We start from the raw sequence: 24,431 nt of genomic DNA on the forward strand, positions 1-24,431 counted from the left end.
GGTCTGGTTTCTGTCATATTTTTTGTACTGTTGATTTATGCTTATTACTCAAAGTGCCTGTTGCTCTGTGTTTAAGTAGCAATACTTTAATGACCATCATGTAAGCTTGGCTGAGATCGTAAGATGCAAGTAAGCTTTAATAAGCATACTGTTAAAGAATTGCCAACATTGAAAGCCTTTCTGTTGTTATGTAGAGAATACTTAACTAGATAATGTATAAGCATCAGGCCTCGGGTATTGAAATGCATACGATAGTATTTGTAATAAAGGACAGGATTACAATATTTAAAGAAGCTCATTACACTTAGAGACTTCCAGTCATCTCTGCAGGCTTTACCCATAAAACTAAACAGAATGCCAATCGTGTGGGCCATAACCTGTACAGTAATCCTTTTAAGCAAATGTATCTTCAGCTTATTTCTTGTTTGCTTTTCATTTTTTACTTTGATCATGTTTTCCCCATGAAACAAGTAGATAGTTGTCAGGCAGCAGGTCTTTTTTTGGATAAGAAACATTTTTACAAGTGGGGACATCAGAGATTTCTACTTTCAGCATGTTACTTGGTACTTTAATAAAGCTGAATATAAATTATAATTAGAACTACAGTGCAAGAAGTGGTTTGAGTTGAGTGCTGCTTGTTTTTCTTATACTTAATTTTGACTGGTATTCCATTAATGTATTTAAAAAGTAATCTATTTTTTCATGCCTCACAACCTTTTTGTTTCCATCTAAATATTAAGAAAGCTGTCATGCAGTCAATGCATTGAAATATTTTTATTCTTCTGCACTTCCTTTTGTCTTGATTAGACTCTCATAATGACGGTTTGGCACACAGGGCAGTGTATTTAGTTAGTTTTTGTGGTTTTGAGCATAGCTCCTCCCCTTTCTAGTTGGCCACACCCCTTCCCATTGACCCCACCCATTCAGCTGTCTCCTGCAGCCCCCCTTTGATTTGAAGTCACCAGCTGCCACTGGTTACAGCTATAAACTCTGTACCAACACATGAATTGGTTAAATACCCATATTTATGTGAAAATTATAAAAAATAAGTATTTAGGAGTATGGATAAAAAAGGATTATGTTACGGCAGCTAAGGATATGTGGAAAGACACTAAATAAAAGATAATACAAAAACTGAGAAACTGGAAGCAAGACAAGTGTTTGATCCTTTTAGATTTACATAAAGGTCAAACATTTTTGTCAAATCAGAGAAACTGTGGGCAGTAATTAATAAAAAGTTGAAGGATTTTATCTGGAAGGGGAAGAGGAAAGGGTCAAGTGTGTTAAAGTTGATCCTTCCAGAAGGACAAGGTTGTTTATAATTTGAATGGATACTTTACAGCTAACACAGTTAAGGTTCATATATATACATTATATATATATATATATATATATATATATATATATATATATATATATATATATAGATAGATAGAAGGCACAAGAAGAAAGCTATAACGAGAGTGAAAAGGACTGACAATGAAGTGGAGTGGGGAGGGGGGGTTCAAGAAACAAGGAGAGTATGCAACTTTGGATACAGATCCTTACGGAGCACAGCCAACCATACAAAACATTATATCCATAAAGTAGCAGAAAGTATTCAACAACTAAATCAACATGAGATTGGAGAAAAGAGATTCTGTTGGTAGGTATGACTGCAATTTGGTATCGTGAGAATAGGCAAGACAGGGCTGGAATTTACTGGGGAAACTGGCAAAGGAACCAAGACATTGGGAGCAAACTAGAGAGGGATACATAACAGAAAAAAAAAACATTTAGACTGCAGGATAGAGACTGCCTTCCCTATCAGAGACTGACAGAGTATAGGCAAAGAGAAAAGGATAGAGAATCCTAAGTGAAAGACGTGCTCTGGTAGACTTGAGTTGAATCTAAATCTAGAACATAAACAGCTGTTAAAAAGGGATAATTAGTATGGCATATACAATATTGCACCATAACTGTAGGACTCTGAGGAGGTTAGAAAAGATTGGGAAGAGTTTTCTGCCATTTCCTAAAATCCATACAAGATGGGACATGGCATCTGATAAATGAGGCCACCATACTCTTAAGGTCTCCTATAGCACCACAGTTACTTAACATTCTATGTAGCTGCTTCACTCAATGCAAAAAACCTAAAGAAGGCAGTCTTTCACAGTAGACAGCAGTCCTTTTTTTCTTTTCTGTAGAACACTAGAGACAAATATTATCATAAAAGAATTGCATAAAATATGATCTTAAAGATCTTAAAAAAAACTCCCAGAGACACAGATGCATCCCTTACAAAATAGTTCAAACATGTAAAGTACTGTGAAGTGTAAAATCTGTCTCTCTGGCTTCCCAGATTCCATCTACTCACTCCAACGCAACAGTAAAACATAAGAATCTAAACTACCTCAACACTACCACAATTATCAAGTATGTAGCAGGTCATTACATGGAAGTGAAGCCTACCCAGCTTTATAAAAGACTGCCTTAAAAGGACATATGTTTTATTTCAGTCTGAATGCCACTTGCATACAGTTATATATCCAGTGCCTGCAGCATTTCCTCATGCTACAATCACACCACCCCGACTAATTTACAAGCTCTGCAGCCATGGACAACATAAAAATTCACCCCAAATTAAAAGTACAGTTCTTACTAAGGCTCAACTTATTTAACTTTTGATAACATGTTACATAACTGGACCTGCATACTTCAAGCTCAAAGCACCATATCTACAAACCAGGCTGCTGCAGGCAAACAAAGTTTAATTAATGCAAATGCTCTCATATTAATAGCATCACTACAATAAATGACTGACACAGGCCACAGGATTTAGACTAGCTATTTTACAAAACTAGGCATACTTCTCTTAAGGCCAGTAACTGTATGCAACACCTATTAAAAACAATGTTATTAACAGTTTCATATTCAAACATTGTTCCATAAAAACAAAAGCCTTGGGTAAACCAAATACTACACATGAACTGCAGTGTAAACACTTGAGTGTTATGTTCAACTCGGAATGTATAAGGGGGGGGGGGTGATTTTATCAAGTTAATCAGCAACTTAAAAGATTAAAGTATTTTCTTACAAAATAAAGCAGACAATTCCAAACCATTCAAGACTGAATTTATAAGACTGAAAACACAAAATCCCAACAGGTGTGAAAGAAAAAGAAACATGTTGCTCTAATTCACAGGTGAAATGTTTAACTTTTTCAGGTGGGGGTGTTGCTCCCACCACATTACTCACCTCCCCACTTAATTATTCAAATTCCAAGACTATTCCATCTCTGAGAAAAGGGAATAAGCAGTTTACACTTGCAAACCAAACAATTCCTGCTTCATAAGGTTATCAGTTATACTATATTTTAAAAGGTTTGTTATCAAACTTTCTTTGGTGGGAGGGGTTTAGTGTTTTTGGTCTTGTATGACTTGTACTCGTCTGATATGGCCAATGAAGCAAATCCTTCTGCAAACAAGTGAACATGCAAACTATATTTACTATGATGTTTCTGAAACTCACCTTTGGAAAGAACTTGAGGTGATAAAGGGCATCTTTGTTCACCAAAGGTGGTATGACCCTCTTGTCTACTTATCTTCACTCCTGATAACTCTTCATCTGAGACAGGAGAAGGCCTTTTTCTATCTGTCCAATTTCTTTGGGAGGAAAACTCTCTTTCTCTCTGTTGTGGGAAGGGGGATGACCCATCTTTTCTCACTGAAAATCGCTGATAAAATCCAGCCTCACTAGCAGTATTGGGAAATCTGTCTCTTGGATCTGCACCATACCCTGCTGGAAACAGTTTCTACTAGTTAACTTGTATCTGAAATTGAAATGATCCACACAAGCAATTCAACACAAAGGTAATGACCACAACAAGCTTTAGCTACAAAAAGCAAGACACATTTTAACAGTTAGAGTAATGTGAATAAATGTTTACTACTAAGTGCTTCTGCTACATGGATTATTAAGACTGCAAAGTCCTTAGATAAAGCAAAAACAACCCATTTCCTCAAACTAGCAAGACAAAACAATGCTGCATATTAATATATTGCTCAATATGAATTACAAATTCATATATGTATTCTTTATTCAGTGGATTAAATATGCATTGCAGTGATGGGATGCGATAATAGCTTTACAGCATATTCCTGCACGAGATTGTACATTGGATTTGCTTTGAAGATGCAGTTCTTCCTTCAGTGTCCCCATACTTCATGGTATCCTGTTATGATGCTACCCCGTGTAGCTGGGGACTCCACCCCTCAGTTTGAAGTTGATGGACTGAAAGTAAAAATACAACAGTTATGTACTCTTTTAATATAAAGCCTCCTTACCCCTCAAACTGTCACCTTTCCTCCTCCTGACAGAACTTGTAGACCTTCCTGAAGCTGCCGTGTATCCCTTCTTGGCTATAGCACCTCCACAGGTGCATTCCCATAGCACTGAGCAAACAGAGCTACAATTGCTCCTATAGAAAATTATCTTGAGTGTCAAGGTTGGAGCAGTGCATTATAGATGTCAAGGGAGAAGCTCAACCACTGGAAGTCTGAATGTAGGCTCTCAGCTTGACATGAGTGAACACAATGTATAACGTGACAAAGTAGAAAAAGAAAAAAAATGCTTAGGCTAAAGTAAGAATAGTAAGCGTTTCATAAAGACAGGTTGGGGGTAGAGGGGAGGCAGGGAAGCAAATGATGCAAGACATTCAGAGAACAAAGAGGGTACGCAATGACGTGAAAGTGATAGTGGACAAAGGTGAACGAAAAAACAAAGCTGTAAGATACAAGAAAGATGAGGGGACTGCATCAAGAAGAATGAGAACAGAATAAAAAGAAACTGTAATGTACAAACAATGCAACAGTTACAGTACAGTTTTTTGTTTAATTTGATAAGACCATAGAATTGTATAAGAATATGAAACGGTGGTAAAGTGTTGCAAGGGGATGAATAGTTATCTTACATTTATGTAAAAGAGGGTTTGGGTCTTGATATAATGGTTAAGGTAATTACCTCACAGTCACAAGGTACAGAGTTGGATCATCACTTTTGAAAGGGAAACTTGCTAGGATTAAACTGGTTCACAAGGGCAGCTAGAGTAGTGCTCAGAGGTTCATACAGAACACCTGCATTTAATAAAGTGTGTGTTTTTTTTTCTTCTTTAGCTTCTTCTTGAACCTTTAAACTGAGATCAGTTTTAACTTCAAGTAAGTTGTTCTAATTTGCTGGATCACCTTAAAGCATAGTCACTTCACAGTGGTGAGGTCCTTACAGTTAACTTGGGCATCATGCACATAAGTTTGCTATGCTCACTTTGTAAGACAGAAACAGCCAATAACTGCAGTTGAGCAGTTTACATGTAAAACAGGATAGAAGGACTCCAGCTTTAGCAGTTACAATCTAACATCCTGTTTAATGTGGCTTGTGGCAAGTTTGTGTTGCAGGATGAATGTAAAACAATCAAATGAAAATCTGTATTTTAACACTAATGCTTCTTTAGCGAATACTGGCCAGGTTTCAGGGGTCAGATGACTTTTCATCACTGATAAGCATGCCTTCAGTTATGCAACGACTTTCTCAATCATTTGGCGAGTCCAATGACCGAAGTTGATAAAGAAATTAAAATGAAGGCGAAGGTTAAAAATATGACAACTGATGACTTAACATGATCATACTGGTGTCAAAAATGTTGACAGTTTTACTACCTTTTACATTTTTTTATGGGGTCCCAAAAATTACAACTGTAGATCTTGCTTGACTGAAATGTAGTCTATTTATCAAGCAGCTGCAGATCGAAATTAAGCCCTTTAGAAAAGCTAGTTCAATTTCTTTCATACCTGTGTTCCACTAATCAAGTATGCCTGCATAAAGAACAAGGACATTGGAAGGGACTGAGGTGATGTCACTGAAGAAAAAGGAAAGTACTGGACAAAGCACTACACCATGAGATGCGACAGTTATGCATGTCCCACAGGATGACCATCAGTGTTTAGTAGCAGATCATGCTGGAGAAGGATTTAAAGAAACCATTTGTCTCACCTGAGCTAAAACAAACAGCTTAATTAAAAACAAATAGAAGATGGTGGTTAACTCCTCTAAATACTTTTAACATGACGTGGTGCTGCAGTAGTGTTGTCGCCTCACAGTAAGACATTGTCCTGTTCGATTCTCAGCTAGAGCGTCTTGTGTGGAGACGTGCGTGACTGGGCGTTCCTTCGTTGAAGGTTGTACGTCAGAGCTGGCAACTCGGCACGTAAGAGTTCCGCTGTGGCGACCCCTAACAGGGAAAAAGCCAAAAGAAACAACATTAAGTAAAAACACAAACACTACAATCTTTACACAGTCTTCATGCATGGTGCACATCCTGTTCTTCACTGGCTGTCAGACAGTCGAAAAACAACTAATTCTCAAATCCAAGCTTTAGTCTTTTTTAAGATCTGCACTCAACCAAAGATTAGAGTTTAAAATTTTTGGTTATATTTAACTTTGTGACTCAAAGTTTTAAGACCAGAGGCTTCAAAAACAAGAGAGGAGCAGGAGAAAGACAATAAGGGCAGATGTGTGGTAATAGAGAGCTACTGACAGAGAAGGGGGTTGGGAGGATGGCCTAATGGTTAAGGTGTTGGCCTTACAAACACAAGGTGCAGGGTTTGAGTCTCACAAGGGATAATTGGCTAGGCTCAAAACAAATGGCTCACAAAGACAGTTAGCCTAGTACTAATCTATGAACCTAAGCAAAGTTGTACAAGTACACAACATAAAAAGAAGTTTTGTGATTAACACAACCCTCCATCTGTGTTGTCCATTTTCATTCAACTGATGGGTTTGGATCTGCTCTTCTGATCCAACTCGGCCGTTACTAAACCTCATGGCAACCAAAAAACTCTGAGCTTCTCCCTTACCCATAATGCACCAATCCCAATTTACCTCAGATCTTTGTTTGATTTTTTAGCAGAAAGTAAATATTTAACATGCATAAATATAGGAAATGTAAAACTGTGTGTAATGTACCCAACACAAAAACAAACTATATCTGGAGCTCAATATAAAGCCACTGATGCCCCTCTAAGAGCTCACTCTTCCAGAAGTTTGTAAATAGAAAGGATGGGGGTTGGTGGGCAGGAAGTTGAGGAAGAATGAAAATGTAAAACACAGATGGAATGTTATGTTAAATACATAACTTCATCTGATGTTGTCAACTTTCATTCTGTCCTGAACTGATGGGACAGAGTCACCAGCTACCCATAATCCCAGGCAGACTCTAAGGAAGGATATTCATGAGCACAGCTGAACCAAATAATGCTCTGCCCCTGGAGACCAGATCCAATTTGCAATGAGTAATAAAAATATGGGGAGTAGCCCAAGTTGCTACTACACATGTCAACCATGGACGCTCTGGAAAGAAAAACTGAAGAAGTTTCTATGGACCTAGTTTAATGAGCTTGTACCCATTGTAGTAAGTCAATACCCTGTTTGTTACAGACAAATGAAATGCAGCCAGCCATCTGGTTAAAGTTACCTTTGCGACTGGTATGCCCAATTTCAATTGTACAAAGGAAACAAACAAATGGTCTGTTTTCTTGATGTCTTTTGTTCTATGCAGTTAATGGACTGCGAGCATCCAAAAAATCTAACATGTATTCAGCTTTGTTTGCAAAATTAGGGAAGAATACTGACAAATTAATGGATTGATTAATATTAGATTCTGACACCACCTTGGGAAGAAAGGAGGCATTAAGTTCATAGCGTCACTCTATCCTTGTGAGATCAAGTAGAGAGGTTTTGAAGATGAGGCTTGAATCTCTGAAATTCTTCTAACAGAGGTAATGGCTACCAGAATAATTTTCCAAGTAAGATACTTAATGTCACATTTAGCTGCTGGTTCAAAGGGGGAATTGTATAAGAGCTTGCAGTATCAAACTGAGAGCCCATGGGGGACTAGGGTCCTTAAACAAAGGTCTCAAAAATAGAGTGCTTCGCAAAAACATTGTGCACAACCTGTCAGACGCAACTGAAGAACTTTCGAATCTGATAGGGAAATTAGATAATGCTGCTAACTGAATATTAATGGTTGAGGAACTAGCCCCTTCTTTAAAAAGTGAGGCTAAAAACTCATGTACATTGCGTATCTGAGCTGGAAAAAGGTCTACATGATTTTACTGCGCCCAGTAAAAAAATCTTTTCCATTTACTCGCTTTCCTATTGAAGGTTTATGCGAGATGAAAGGATACGATGGACAGGGGAAGAGAGCATTGGCTGTCTAGCTATTAAGGGAACTGGATAAACCAGGCCATCAGCCTGAGATTTGAGATGTTGGGATGGATCATGACCGTTGGGTAAGGTAAGAGGTCTGGAGTCATATCGAGGACCCAAGGTTGGGGAAGTGAAGGAAAAGGAAAGTAAATCAATCTATCAAGGCCAGTAAGATGCAATGAGGATGACTTTGCACTTCAACCTGACAGTTTTCTGCAGAAATTATAGAATCAATGGGATTGGTGGGTAGGCATAATGTAGACCAGTGGGCCAATCATGAAGCAGAGCATCCCTCGGTGATTCCCCCTGAGGGGGATTAGTGTAAAGTAGCTGCTGCATGATTTTTTTTTTTTTTTTTTTTTTTTTTTTAGGTGAGAAGCAAAAAGATCAAAGCAAGGCTGGCTCTATCGATGAAAAATCCTTTCCGCCACATTCTTGTTGAGACCACTCATGACGTAGAATAAACTTACTCTGTCTGCTATCACAATGGACTTCCCTGGAATATGCACTGCTATTGCTATGAGAGAACAATGTTTGAATGAGATCGCTCACTGCTACACTCAAGAGTCCTTCTCGACAGAAGGGGTATGGATCTGATCCCTCATTGTTTGCTGATATACCAAAATACTGACAGTGTCCGTTTGAACTGCAATCACTCCCGAACAGAGAGAATCTTGGGAGCCCTGCAATGCAAGGAGCACTACTCTCATCTCTAAGACATTGATATGCAAGTTGGCATCTTTGGGGGACGAAGTGTCTTGGACTGCTTTGACCAGGAAAATGCACTCCAACCCACCCCAACTGGGAAGCATTTTTGGTCACTATGGCCTTAGGCTGAGAAGAGAATGAACGGACAGCCTTGTAGAACATGATCTGACTGAACACACCACCTGAGATCTCTCTCGCATGTCTGAGAGATTAGAATCAGTGTTAACACGGTTGGTAAAGTATCGACCACTGTGTTGCTAACATCCAATGGAGAATCCTCATGTGACATTTGGCTAATGGTACTATTGTTACTGCCGCTAACATTGATCTTAGAGCTTGAAGGACCAAGCTGGCTGAAATCTTGGAAATGCAGTTTATAAGATTACAGTTCAGGAAAATAGTTTGAACCCTTGACGAAGGCAGTGAAGCGATCACTGACTTTGGTGAAAACTGCTCCTATGAATTCCAAATTTTGAGTTGGTTCTGAGACTTAGGTTCATAGGTTCATAGGTTTATACTAGGCTATCTGCCCTAAGGCATTTATAAGCCTAGCCCAAATTTTTGTGGCTTACGCCACCCCTTATATGAAAAAATACTGCACCCATTAGTTTGTTGTGCCTCTGTCCAGCAGTGACAAAGAGATGACTCCCGGGATAAACCTACGATCTCCCATCCACAGGTCAAGATTTCTCTTGAACAGAGCCAGCGAGGTGCTCTGCCTCACATGGATCGGGATTTTATTCCACAGCATAGGGAGTCTCTGAGTGATAAATCTATCCCTCCAGCACGTCCTATTTATATCCGTGCTAAGGTTTAAGTCGCTTGCTCTAGTGGTTTTGGTGGATTTGGATTTTTTGAGGTGGAGCATGTCCATTAATTCCGGGTTGGACATGGCCTTGTATGTCAGGCACATGTCACCTCTGAGCAGACGGTATGCAACTGAATAGAGCTGGAGTTTCTTCAATCTGGCAGCATATGACAGATTTTGGAGTCCCTTTATCCTTTTGGTGAGGAACTTTTGGGGTCTCTCCAATTGCTGCACATGTCGGGTGAGATACATCTCGAATGGGGCATTGTACTCGATCATTGGTCTGATAAGTGAAGAGTACAGGGGGAACAGTGACCTCACTAGATCTGGATGTGAATCCCTTCATGATCAGCTGGGCAATGTAGAAGGTCTTTCTAACCACTTTAGCAACGTGAGTGTCAAAAGAAAGGCCACTGTCAACCTGGGTCCCCAGGTCCCTGATAACCTCTTCTGTGCTTAGTGGATTGCCACCTATATGGTAGCTTGGGGTTACCTTGTTTTTCCCGAAGGGTATGACTATACATTTTTTGGCGTTTAACTTCAGGCCATGGCTCTGGCACCAGCTATCTGTTTCCGTGAATCCCTTCTGAAGGATATCCATGTCCGATGCACTTTCCACTATGGCGCCCAGTTTGCAGTCGCCTGCAAACTTTGTCAGCCAAAGTCCTCCCATGTTGGCCTGTACTTCTGAGAAGTAGATGTCGAACAGTAGGGGGCCAAGGATCGAGCCCTGTGGGACACCATTTGTGACCGGCTTGGAGTCTGACATAGCGCCAGCAACTCTAACCCTGTGGGTTCTGTCCTTAAGCCAGTTTGCAACCCATCTTGTGACATATGGGTTTACATTTAAGCTGGTAAGTTTTTCTACAATACCCGAGTGGGGTATTGTGTCGAAGGCCTTTGCAAGGTCAAGGTAGGCTGTATGGACTGCCTTTCCCTCATCAATGGCCTTGGTGACTGTTTTGAAAAAGTCGACCAAGTTCAAAAGGCATGATCTGCCCTTGACGAAGCCAAACTGGGTCGGGTCCAATGTCTGCAAGTCCCCTATATCTTTGTTTATGAGCTCCATTATGATCCTCTCCATAGCTTTGCAGACTAGACTTGTTAAGCTTATGGGGCGGTAATTACCAGGGTCCGTACAGGCACCGCCTTTGTGGAGTGGGACCACAGTTACCGTACGCCACTCCTTGGGCACGTATCCTGTGGTAAGGCTGAGATTAAACAGCTGCCTTATGTGCGGGTTTAATTCCTCATTTAGCTCGTGTAGCACACAGCCGGGGACACCATCCGGTCCCATTGATGCTGTGTTTTTAGCTTTAGAGAGCAGCTTTCACGTGCGCATTTGAGATGTCTGGGAGGCTACACTCTGCTGGGATAGTTCTCTCTCCTTTAGGGGGGGGAGAGGGGGGTGAAGTTTGCACTGAACCTGTCTGCCAGTATGTTGGCAATGTCTGTGGGTTCAGTGATTTTTGTATCATTTTGGACCAATTCTGAGCATATCTGGGAGTTTCCACCCAGGTTCCTAACATAGCTGAAAAAGGCCTTATGATTGTCCTTTGAATTCATGGCAATTTTTCTCTCAAAATTGGCCTTAGTTGATTTTATGAGTGCTCGCATTTTTTTTACTAATAATGATCAGGGGTGACTTCCCTTTTATGGATTTTTTTTACTAATAATGATCAGGGGTGACTTCCCTTTTATGGATTTTGTTCTGTCATGTAATAGCTTTCTCCTCTTATTGTAAAGTTTGTTAATGGCTGGGGTCCACCAGACTGGACGTTTGCCCTTTGTGGAAAGAGTCTTGGTTTTATTTGGGATTGCCTGATCCATGCAGTCCTGGAGGTGTTCATAGAAGGCATTTGTAAGGGCTTCCTCAGCTTGGGTTGTGGTTTCCACTGGCTCAAGGGCCTTGAAGGATACCACACCAGTCTTGAGTAGTGTGAAGTTTGCTTAAGAGAAGTTCTTCACTGTGGTCTTTTTTGTTTGGGGTGGGGGCGGGATGTGGATTTCCAGTGAGATTAGTTTATGATCAGATCTCACCAATGAGGGATATACTTCCGGTGTGGAGCATTTTGTCCCCATGTTTGTGATAATGAGATCTAGTAGATTTTCTCCTCTCGTGGGAACAGTGACTAGCTGTTCCATGGCATTTGAATTTATGAACTCCAGGAACCGTTGGGCTAGAAAGTTAGGGCTTGAGTAATGTTCCCAGTCTATATTCGGGTAGTTGAAGTCACCCAATATGATGGTGTTTGGAGATACATTTATACCCTCCAGTGTCTTCAGGAAGGCTGTGTGGGGTTCCTGAGTTTGAGAGGGTGGCCTGTAGCATGCTACAATTTGTAGAGCAGTTTTGCCTATGGTTAGTTGCACCTGGATGGTTTCTGAAGCTTCGTGCGTTGCCACCAACCTGGAGGTGTGGGTATCCTTTATGAATATGGATACACCCCCTCCTTTAGTGGTGTGGTCCAGGTTTTGGGGCCGGAACGCATGATATGAGGTAAAACCTAATAGTGCCGGGGTGCTCTCAGGAGCCTTGAACCAGGTTTCAGTTACAGCACAGACATCGATGTTCTCCATACTGAGAAGGGCCTCGAGTGCGTGCATTTTGAGATTTAGACTTCTGGCATTGAGCAGCATTACCCTCAGTTTCTTCCCATTTTTGTTTTCTAGGGTGGTAGGTTTAGAATTTGAGCCTTGCCTAAAAAGGCACTATGGGGTGGCAAGAGCCTTAGCCAATATCCGGAATCCCAGGGTGACAGGTGCAAGCCGTCCCTTGAAGCAGCGTGGCTTGTCAAGCATGTCATCCCAGGCAGACAGACACTGGATCCCCTTTGAATGACACCAGACATTAAGCCAATTGTTAAAGCTGATCATCTTGTCTCTATATTGTGGCATCATTCTTGGTGAAGGAAGGATACTGCTCAGGGTCAGGGTCATACCTGCCTGGGCTACATAATCAGAGAGCTCCTCTATGTCTCTTTTCATGTAGTCCAGGGAGGTACGTCTCAGGTCGTTCACACCAGCATGGACAATGACTGTGTCATATTTGTACTTGCTGTGGAGTGACCAGAGTGCTTGTGTTATGTGGCGGATTCTAGCGCCCGACAGGCAGCTTACTGTGACCCTCTCCTTGTTCAGCCTGGTGAGTGGGATGTCAGTGTGTCTGACTATGGAGTCACCTATGACAAGTATGTTTGGTGTTGTATTTGGCCTTAAGGGCTGTGACTGCTTTGCACACTGCTTTTGTGGTTTATGTGTTGCTTGTGGGGTGTCTTGAGGTAGCAGTTGTTTGGGTGTCTGCTTTGGAGGCCTCTGCTGTTTAGGTAAATTTTTACTCCGAGCCTCCGAGTATGTCTCTGTGTGTTCATGTGTTTGATTCAGTGGTGTGGTAGCATTATGTGAGGCTGGTTTTGTGGTGTGTGTAGTTGCCTTCTCCTCCTGTCTGGTCTTGCCAGTCCTGAGTTGAGAGCTCAGCCTCCAGTTTGGCTAAATAGCTGCATCTCTCGCAAGTATTTGTGTTATGTGGGAGGAGGAGAGGGTTGTCTGTGTACATGAGGCAGTTATAACATTGCCTCAAGATTCCCAGATTCACCAGCTGGACCGGAGAGGAGATTGACAACTGACCTTTGGACATGCTAGAATATTGGGAATTCCTTAATAATTGAAAACAAGGGTCAGTGGGGAGTGAGGGTGTAGTGCTTTTAATTTTTAGCGCTGACTTATATAATTGCTATAGTGAGCAAGTGCCAGGTAACTTGAGTGCAATGTGTTACAAGTAACTAAATGCAAAAACGACAAACAGTAACTTTCTTTCAAGTGAAACAAGGAACTAGTACAGTAAGCATGCAGATATCACTAGTGATCCACAGAAGCGCTGAGAAGCCGCGTATTAGGTGGAATTAGCTTCCAGGGAAATAACAAGCAAACAAACAACAAGCATATAAACAAAGCTAGATTCAACAGGCCTGGATCTAGTCTATGCTAGAACAAACAAGGTGTACCAATTTCAGTAAGATAGTTCAAATATTCAGGCACTATAAACCTTTAACCAGAAATTCCCAGCTCAGAAGGGCAGAGTCCAGCCTCTTCTCCCACAAGAGTGCAGACCACGAACCTTCTTAATGTAAAATAACTGGCCTGAAGCCCAAGTGCCTAAACCAGAACTAATACCCTTGGACACTGGGCTGTCAATCAGCAGTTCCCAACTTAGGATGAAAGCTACCTGCCCTGCCACCACAGTGCTTGCCACAAACCTTCCTAATGTAAAACAACTGGTCTGAAGCCCAAGTGCTTAATCCAAAAGACTTAGAATGATAGCTACACTTTAAGTTACAACCAAGCAGTAATAAATACAATTGAATACTTTAGAGAATGTCTGGATTAGTGCTCAAGTTACACAAACAAAGCTAGATCCAGCAGGCCTGAATTCAGTCTATGCCACAGCAAACAAGGCGCACCAACTTCGGTAAGAAGCAGTTCAGATATGCATGCACTATAAGCCTTTAACCAGAAATTCCCAGATCAGAAGGGCAGAGTCCATCCTCTCCTCCCACAAGAGTGCAGACCACGAACCCTCTTAATGTAAAATAACTGGCCTGAAAGCCCAAGTGCTTAAACCAGAATTAATACACTTTTAGAATAACAGACACTGAGCCCTCAATCAGCAGTTCCCAACCTAGAAGGATGTAAGCTGCCTGTTCTGCCACAGTGCAGAGCACAAACCCTCTCAGTGCAAACAACTGGTGTAGTTTGTGGTTATTACCAGATGAGAACAGTTTGGAGAACCTGATCTCTTGCCCATATCATTTGATGTCTGGTCGGGGCAGTAATGACCCAGTCTAGATATGGAAACAACCAGAATCACTGCAGTCTCAAATGAGCTGCTATTGCTGCCCTACATCTGGTAAACACTCTACAGGCTGTGGTGAGTCCAAAGGACAGAACCCTGAACTGATAATGACTGGCTCCCAGCTGGAAGCGTTAAGTACCTTCTGGATCATCTGTTCATCTTTATGTGATGGTATGCAGCCTGAAGATCTATTGAGCACATCCAGCTGTCCCTGCCCAGAAAAGGAATAAAGTACAGTTGTGTACACTTACCATAAATGTAGATGTTAGAGTGTATTCACTGTTGCAGTCATTACATTTGGGTATCTGCTTGCAGTAGCCCTTAATTGGCCCGATTAACAAAGTCTTGGGTCCTGCTTCGGTTGCTGTTCCTTCTTCCACGATGCCAGGTCATCAGGGGTACAGAACATGCAGGCGACGCCATTACATCATTTTTCCTGCCCCAGATGTCAGGTGCCCCCCTAATGGGAAGCAAATAAATACATAAAAAATACAAGGTTATACCTCCAACAAAAAAGCAAATACACCAAAAAGCTTTTAAACATAAAGAAAAGTAGAGGTAAAGCCAAAAGAAGTCAGGGGGCTGGAGGGAGGGTAAACAGGACTGCAACAGTGAATACACTCGAACATCTACATTTATGGTAAGTGTACACAACTGTACTATGTTCTTAGTGTTTCACTGTTGCAGTCATTACATTTGGGTAGATTCCCAAAGCCAAGGGTGGGAGGAATTTTAAGTAGCATTAGGACCAGCTATAAGGCCCTGCAAGACTGCAGTGGCAAAGCCAGCTCTGGACTTAGAGAAAATTGGTAAATGACAATGCTTGGTAAAAGTATGTACAGAACTCCAGGTAGCAGCTTCTAGGATGTCCCTGGTAGGGACGCCTCTGAGAAACGCTGTAGAGGTAGATGCCGCCCTGGTAGAGTGCAGTCTGATGCCCTGTGGGACAGGTTTTCCATGATGCTTACAGCAGAAATGAAAGCAATGGCCTATCCATTTAGAAATGGTTTTCTTTGAAATAGCCTTCCCCTCTCTTCCTGCAGCAAATGCCACCAGCAGTTGATCAGACTTCCATTGAGGTTTAGTCCTGTCCAGGTAGAATCTAAGTTGTCTGTGCACATCTAAGGAGTGCAGTATCCATTCCCCTTTGTTCTGTGGATTAGGAAAGAAGGTTGGCAAATGAATGGACTGATTAAGAGCCACACTGGATACCACCTTGGGCATGGAGGGATTAGTCCTGAGGGACACCCTGTCCGCATGAAAGATGATGAAAGGCTCCACTGCCATAAGGGCCTGTAATTCAGATACTCTTGCTGAAGTGATGGCTAGAAGGAATGCGGTTTTCCAAGAAAGAAATTTTAAATCTGCAGTAGCAGCTGGCTCGAAAGGAGGAAGAGTGTGTTTCTCCAAGACAAAGTTAAGGTCCCAGGCTGGAGTTGGAGCTCTCCTCGGTGGCCTTAAATTTTTGGACCCTCTGAGGAACTGCTTGAGCAGTGGGTGAGAGAAGAGAGGAGGCTCCGTGTTATAATGAGCTGAAATGGCTGAGGCATGCATTTTGATAGAGGAAAAGGACAAGCCCTTGTGAAGCATCTCAAATAAGTATTGTAAAATCTGAGGTAAAATGGGCGCTGTTGTGCTCATCCCTTGAGACTGGTTTCAGGCACAGAATCTTTTCCATTTCGCAGCATAATATATTTTAGTACTAGGTCTCCTTGCCTCTAAAATGATATCCATCACTGGTTTACTGAGGGATGGTAAAGGAGAGATTAGGTAATTAGCCAGGATGCTAGGTTCAGTGTTTGAAGCTGAGGGTGCAGAATCTGGTTCACCTGTTGAGATAACATGGAAGGTGTGTCTGAGACAGGTGCCTTGGGGCCAAGCGTGACACACTGCGCAAAAGGGGGTACCCAGTGTTGGCGTGGCCAGTCTGGTGCAATCAAAATTGCCCTTGGCTTGTCCTGTTTGATCTTTAGTAGTACTTTGGAGAGCAGAGGCAGAGGAGGAAAGGCATAAACTGATAGGTTTTTCCAGCTGAAGGACAGAGCATCCACTTTCCAAGCTTGTTTGTGGGGAATCCTTGTGCAAAATTTACCCACCTGATAGTTCTGGGGGGAGCCAAACAGATCTCTATCTGGGCTCCCCCATTCACTTGTCAACATACTGAAAATCCTTTGTTCCAGTTTCCACTCGTGTGGGTCCATGAGGTTTCTGCTTAGTCCGGCTGCTGGTGTATTTAGTTTTCCTGGCAGGAAATGAGCCTGAAGATTCACTCGGTAGCTCAAGGCTGTGTTCCACAATGCCATGGCTAGTCTGCAGAGGGGGTAAGAATGCATACCCCCTGCTTGTTTATGTACCACATAACAGTGGTGTTGAAGTCTTTACCATTAGTTCTCCAGGAAGAATGTGATCCTTGAAGGCTCTCAGAGCTTTCTGTACAGCTAACATTTCTTTTTGATTGATATGCAGGTGCATTTGACTTGGGTTCCATTTGCCCTGAATGCACTTCTCTGCTAGGTGATTGCCCCATGCATAGTCTGATGTGCCTGTTAGGGTTTGGGTGGCAGGGGGTAGCGTGAATGGTAGTCCCTTGTTTTGGTGCAGGCCTCTGCCCACCAAAGAAATTCTAGGCGTAGGCAAGGTATGATAGGAATCATAGCTTCTAGATCCTGAGAATGCTGACACCATAGGCTTTTTAGATACCATTGTAGTTTTCTTCATTTGCAGTCTTGCATATGGAATTAGAAGAATGCAGGAGGCCATGAACCCCAAGGCTTGCAGTATTTGCCTTGCAGATAACAGGGTTTTTGTGGCCACTTGTTTGAAGTAGGTTGCCAAGTGAATCTGTTTCTCTGGCGTGAGGAAAGCCATCTGGGGAGTTGTATTCAAGCTTGCTCCCAGGAATATAATTTGTTGGCAGGGTACCAGGTGTGATTTCTTTTTGTTTTTGGTGTACCCCAGACAAGACAACACACTTTGTACAAAGGCCAGATGATTCAAAAGTATGTCCTGCCTTTCTGCCTTTATTAGACAATCGTCCAGGTATAGGTATATTTGAATATTTCTTTGCCTGCAAATTGCAATGACTGGAGCTAGGCACTTTGTGAATATCCTGGGCGCAGTAGATAAGCCAAAGGGCAGTGCAGAGAACTGATAATGCGTGCAGCCTGCTTTGAAGCGTAGGTATCTTCTGCAAGATTCCCTGATAGGGGATGTGCAAGTATGCTTCCTTTAAATCTAATGTTGTCAACCAAGCATCCTTGCCTAGCATAAGAAGCAACAGGTGAAGAGTCAGCATCTTGAATTTTGGAATCAGTAAAATCACCAAAAAGGTGTTCAGAGCAGAAAGGTCCAGGAGAGGACACCATGAATCGTCTTTCCTGGGTACCAAGAAAGTCTTGAATAGAAACCTTGTCCCTTTTCCTCTTCTGGTACCAAATTAATAGCCCCCATGTTTAAGAGAGAAAGTACTTGCTTTTGGGCCTCTGCCCACTGATTTGGGGGTAGAGCTGGCCACCCGCTTGGTGTTGGTAAAGTGTAGAAGTGAAATCTGTATCCATGGGACACTATATTTAAGACCCACTTGTCCTGGGTTACGAGTTTCCAGTTTTTGGCTTACAGACCAATCTTTCCGCCTAAAGGAGCATTCAGTGAGAAGTGCTTGGAAGTTTTAAAAGCAACTCATTGAGACAGTTTTCCATTGGGGGGAGTCTTACTACTCCCAGATTTGGATGCGGAAGCCCCCCACTGCTTAGTCTTGTGCGTACCCTGTGATTGAAACCTGGGGTTTTCTGCTGTGCCTGGGTTTGGATTGAGAAGACCTGGAAGGGGCCGGAAAGGACCAATTCTTAGAGGGCCAATGCCTACTAAATCTTGGAGGCTGAACTTGCAACAAATCTTTCACAGTTTGCATAGATTTAGCTTTATCTTACATATTTTTAAGAACTTCCTCAGCTTTGTTACCAAACAGGCGGTCCTGATTTAAGGGAGCATCCATGTTTAGCTTTTAACATGATCAGGCAAAGATTGCTCCTTAAGCCAAGCATGCCTTCTAAGTACAGACCCAGTGACAGCAGCCCTGCAAGAGGCTTCTAAAGAATCAAATCCACATTGCAAAGTATGTTTTCCAACCTGTTCAGCAGAATGCATTAAATCCTGTAATTCTTTATTTTCAGCACAGTCAGGAATCAACATAATTTTCTGTTTAAGCAATCCAATAACATGTTGTTGACACTAACGTATGTAACTGACAGTTTGAGGCCCTAATGGCCAAGGTTGCAAAAGTGTAAACCTTCTTACCCCCCCATCTGTCCAGTGGTCTGGAGTCTCTATCCAAAGGAGTAGGATTTTTAGCAGTAGAAGCCTTAATGCCCTTGGGTCCCTGTGAAATAGTCTCTGGATCCGAAATAGGATTTTTAAAAAGGAACTTGTGAGAATCGGGGACCCTGTATTATCTATCAGGTTTTCTGGGAGCAGGAGACAAAGAATCAGGGGCCAAACTAGATTCCGAAAAGGCATCAACAATGTCTAGTACGGGAGGTATAGCTCAAGGCCTATGCTAAGGTAGGAGTAAGAAATCCCTAAGCCTCTTTGAATGAGAAAAATCCTGGCTTTCCCAGTGAAAATGCTCCCTTAAAGTGTGCAAGGTTTAACCAAAGGAAAAATCCTCTGGAGGGGAAGCAGAGGGAATAGAGTCCTCTGCATCAGAATCCTCATAAGTAGATAAGGGTAAATACAGAACATCAGAAGAATCTGAATAATCAGAATCCTGGTCAGAGGAATCAAACAAATTCAGTCCTAGGTCTCTTAGAAGGGGGGGAGGGGGGGGTTGGCTTCCCCTGATTAGAGTTATAAGATCTTCAGCCATTCTTATTTGTTTTTTAGGCATAGAGGCCTGAGCATGCGGCCTGGGCATTGGTTTATTAGGCATCGTTCGAGGTTTAGGCCTTAAAGAAGGAGCCGTCAGTTTAATATGCAAGTCTGTAGGCCTGAATATACCTTCAGACGCCAGTGCCTGCACAGTGGCTCCAGACCCATCCAAGGTAGAGACATCCGCAGGTTCCACAGTTGAAGCAACTTGAGGCACACTGGACCACGAATGGGTCTCAGTAAAGGCCTGCAAATCAGAAGTAGCTGGTATCAGGGGCTGCTAAAGTGCCTCACTGAGTACTGGCGAAGTGGCGGCTGGCTTAGGAGAAGTGTCGTCAGCAGCTTTGGACCTAGGCGGCCTGTCTGTCTTTATCTTTGCGTTTTTTCGGAATACCAGTAGTCAGATGGCTAACTGACAACATTTCAACATAATTGAACCAAGAACCAAAATATTTAGGAGCAAAAACATACCAACAACGGATGGTGCATTGATTAAATAAGGCACAAAACAGACAGCGAGGTACGTCGTAGTGCGGGCCTAGGCAAGGAATACAGTACGAATGAAAATCTTTGAGGTATTTGCTTTCCACAAGAAATGCAACTATTAACTTTTACTGACATTGGTAAGGAGCAAGAAAAAAGTTTCCCCAACGGGATACTTAGCTTTAGTTGAAGACTTCAGTTCTGAAACTCGAAAACTTCAGGAGTCAGCCGACCAGCACTTGCGAACTGCTTCTGCTTCGGGCACCGCACGGCAAGAGGGACTGATGTAATGGCATTGGCTGCATGTTTTATACCCCTGATGACCTGATGTCACTGAAGAGACAGCAACCAACGCAGGACCCAAGACTTTGTTAATCAGGCCGACTGAGGGCTACTGCAAGCAGATAACCCAAATGTAATGACTGCAACAGTGAAACACGAAGAACACCGGGAAACTTGGTGTGCCAAACTGAGTTGTTCAAGTTGCTCAGATCCAAAATTGATCTCCAGTCCCCTGTTTTCTTTGGAAATAAAAAGAACCTTGAGTAAATTTCGGATTCTATCTGGTCTGGTGGGAACTTCTTGTACGACTCTCTTTTCTAGCAGCTTTTGTATTAGAAATACTACTTCTTCCTTCTGACTGGGTGGAACATTGGGGATTTTTCTTGTGATTGGAAGTAGAAAGGAAAAGGGCATTATATAGCCTCTGAAAATAAACCTCTGCACCCAAATATCTTTTATATCTAACCAAGCTCTCTGGTACAGGGATAAATCGACCCCCTGACTGCTTCCATTGGCAGCCAATCTGTCCTCCTTTTGAAGCACTGGGTAGGATTCGTCTAAGAAAGAATGACTGGAACCCTGGTTTCTGCCACATGGGTGGCAACCACTGGAGTTCATCCCACTGCCCCTGGGGGAACTTTCTCCACGTGTCCTAAAAAGGACCCTGGGCTTTCCTGAGCCACATCTTTCGACCACCTCATTGATTCCTTAAAAATGATCCGTGAGGGGTTGAAAAACATATGCCCACTGTAGACAGAGTCTTTCCATTTTTCTCACATCTGGATAAAGTGCCCTTCATTTTGGGATCAAACAAAGATGTGCCGTCAAAGGGAGCATTGACGAATGAAGATTTGAAGGGCTCCACAAAAATCACAAAAGTGCATCCAGGCATGTCTCCTGATGGAAATGCCTGAATCCTCTGCCCTTGAGGTTCTTTCTGCTAAACGCAAAATGAGCCTCAAGGATGAATTCGAAATAGATTGCAGGGTAGCCAACTGAGAAGTCATGAATGACTGGACTTCTGCAGAAATGGATCTTGAGAAAGTATCAAAGTTCCTTAAATCGAATCCCTCTGTAACCTTGTAAAATGTGCCGCAATTCTGCGACCATAAGGTGAAGGTCACCGAAGCACAGGCACACTTCCCAAACCTGTCCATCACCCTAGAGTCCCCGTTAGGGAGATGAACAGTGGAACTCTTTGGCAAGTTTCTTTTTGGTGGCTGCTGCCACAACCATGGCATAAACGGGCACCCCTTTACCTCAAAACTGCTTACCGAAAGTGGTGCCATAATCTTGTCCCATATCCTGGGTATGGGTTCAACAGTGTCAGGTTCCTTCCATGCCCACCGAGACACAAACTCAATGAGCTCATCAGCAGGTGGAGTAACTCAGGAGGTAGACAGGCCAGTACCAAAAGCCTCCAGAAATACAGATTCCTCTGATGAAGGGTTGCTGGGTGTCCACCCACCTCTTTGTTTTAAGATCTCAAAGGACGTCTTCAAATTAGAGATCTTCAGGAGGGGATAGTGGGGCCCCCTTCATCAAAAAGTCTGCATCCCCCGTAACAGACTCTTGAGGACAGTCCAAGTGCTTTCTCTTGCACTATTTCTTCCTAGGAGCCTCCTCAGTGGGATGCTCTGGGGAGGTATTACAAAAAACTGTAATGCCCTTCTGGGAAGTCTGGGGGTCTTGGACTGGCTGTCCCTGTGGCAGAGAGTGATGAGGCTCCAAGTCCAGACAGATCAAGGTAGAAGGTTGAAGATTCAAGGGGGTTGGATCAGACCATTCTGTCGGGGGAGAAAAATCCCTCCTCACAACCTCGAAGGCAGATCACTACAGAGAATGAGAAGACCTCTGCTCCAAGACAAGCTTCTGGGCCACTGCCATTCCCTGCACTGAAAGTTATCTCCCAGAGGTAGAACCCGGAGCACAGCTATCCAGTGACTAAGCGACAAGGTGCAGAGACGGCTTCAAAAACTTCAGAGTAGACTCCCAGCACCTCGGATCTGACAGGGAAGCTATGGCTCTGAGAGCCTCCCTAGATCAGACAGGACCAGAGCACTCGGTGAACTTCGGATCCAAAGATACTGCTATCTTCATATCTGAGCCAGATAGAGCCAGAATGCTCAAATTCAGAGACTTTGAAGCAGTTGAAGGAATCTGAGGAGGATCCTGAATTGGGGGAGTATACAAAAGATGGACCTCTCGATCAGAGGGTGTAGAGGCCGGTAAGACACCCATCTGACTCTGCGCAGAGAGGATCTTCCACACCATTCTCTCCACATCTTCCTCAATCAATCTGCTGGAAGAACAAGTTGAAAGTATAGACGGGGACCTAGACTGGTGACAGTCCAAAAAGGGTGAAGGCAAACTTGCAGTCACCGGATTAACGGACGGCAAGTATCTAGTCCTGGGGAGAGAAACAGGGCTCAAGCCAGTCTAATCAGATAGCTTTTTTGTCGGATCAGAGGTAGTCAGGCCCACCATTTTCTTTTTCGTATCCGAGGGTGAGGTCGGATCCAACTTGGATCTTTCTGGATGGCTGTGAAACAAAGGAGGATAATATAGAAGGTTTCGGAGATGAGGTTTTGCTTTTTCTTTTGGGAGAATGTTCTCCAGACATAGCCTCCAAAGGCAGAAGATATTAAGCCTTTGAAAAAAAAGCTAATTCTTTCTTTCTACAAGCGCCCTAATATTGAACCCATTGCAGAAGGAACAATCTTCTTGAAGATGTAAAGGCCCATAACAGTAAACACAAGTGTGGGCATCAGACATACGAAGTTTGTGCCCACAGTTCACCCATTTTTTAAATCCAGCGGGGCCTCCCACCCCCCCCATAACTACAACTAAAAAAACAATTTTAAGAAACAACTTTAAGTACAGTTTTGTACCTACCATAAATGTAGATGTCTGATAGGTATGCATCTGCAGTCATCACATATGGGTTTTCCTGCCTCAGGCAGCCCTTCGGTCGGCCTGATTGCGTCAGGCGTCTGGGGTATAAGCGTCGGGCCGGCCGCATTTTCCTCAGTTTTCTAGAGGGTAAGTACCCAAAAAATACACAGGGAGAGGGAGGTAAGGAGTACCGTTTTGTACTGTACCTACCATATGTGTAGATGTCATATAGGTATGCATCTGCAGTCATAATGTTGTCCTGCCTCAGGCAGCCCTTGATCGGCCGGATTCCAAAGTCTGGGTCTGGCCTCGGCTGATGTCGCACTTCACCCGACGTCATAGCTCCTGGGGTATAAAGGCATCAGCCGACGCCATTTTCCTCAGTGTTTCTTGCCCCAGATGCCAGGTGCCCTCTAGGAAGGCAAAATTTGGATAAAAGTAGAAAATTCCAAACAGTAGAAAGCAAAAAGTATATATACATATATACATACAAATACACCATAATAGATTCCCCCAGCTAGCTAAGAGAGGGGTAAGTACCCTAGGAATACCACAGAGGGGAAGGAGGGTGGGTAATCCTGACTGCAGATGCATACCTATCGGACATCTACATTTATGGTAGGTACAAAACTGTACTATGTCCTTCAAGGATGCATCTGCAGTCATAACATATGGGTAGAATACCATAGCCAAACTGGGGGAGGAGGCACTAAGATAATGATGGTGTAGTTAAGATCCCTTGTAAAACTGCAGTTGCAAAGCCTGCTCGGGATCTGGAGTATAAAGGAAGATTGTAATGCTTGGCAAATGTATGCACGGAGCTCCAAGTAGCAGCTTCTAAAATGTCTTTGGTAGCCACTCCTCGTAGGAAAGCTGGTGGTGGCTGTAGCTCTTGTGGAGTGAGGCCTGATATTTTCAGTTGTCGTCTTTCCATGAAAAGAGTAACAGAATCGAATGCAATTTCCTATCCATTTTGAAATTGTCTGTTTGGAAATTGCTTTTCCTTGTACGCCTGTTGCATATGCTACCAGAAGCTGGTCAGTTTTTCTGTTGGTCTTAGTTCTGTCCAAATAGTAGCGCAGTTGTCTATGTACATCCAAGGTGTGTAGTAGTTTTCCCCCCTGTTCTGTGGGTTAGGGAAGAACGTAGGTAAATGAATAGCTTAGTTCAAGGATACCCTGGATACCACCTTTGGCATGAAAGTAGGATTGGTTCTCAGAGACACACTGTCCTGGTGAAAGTTAAGGAAAGGCTGCACTGCCATTAATGCCTGCAACTCGGATACCCTTCTTGTTG

General features: G+C 42.9%; 1 protein-coding gene across 1 annotated transcript in view; it reads right to left on the reverse strand.

The window, feature by feature from the left end:
• The window catches only part of LOC122800224, a 965,447-nt gene that overhangs the window by 716,831 nt on the left and 224,185 nt on the right, over nt 1-24,431 (reverse strand). The window contains exon 2 of the mRNA XM_044069717.1: nt 3,511-3,777. Within this exon, the coding sequence (XP_043925652.1) occupies nt 3,511-3,777 (267 nt within the window). The remainder of the gene's footprint in view (nt 1-3,510; nt 3,778-24,431) is intronic.

Source organism: Protopterus annectens, chromosome 4.part0 (assembly GCF_019279795.1).
Source record: "Protopterus annectens isolate FY-2018-M chromosome 4.part0, PAN1.0, whole genome shotgun sequence".
NCBI classification, from domain to species: Eukaryota; Metazoa; Chordata; order Ceratodontiformes; family Protopteridae; genus Protopterus; species Protopterus annectens.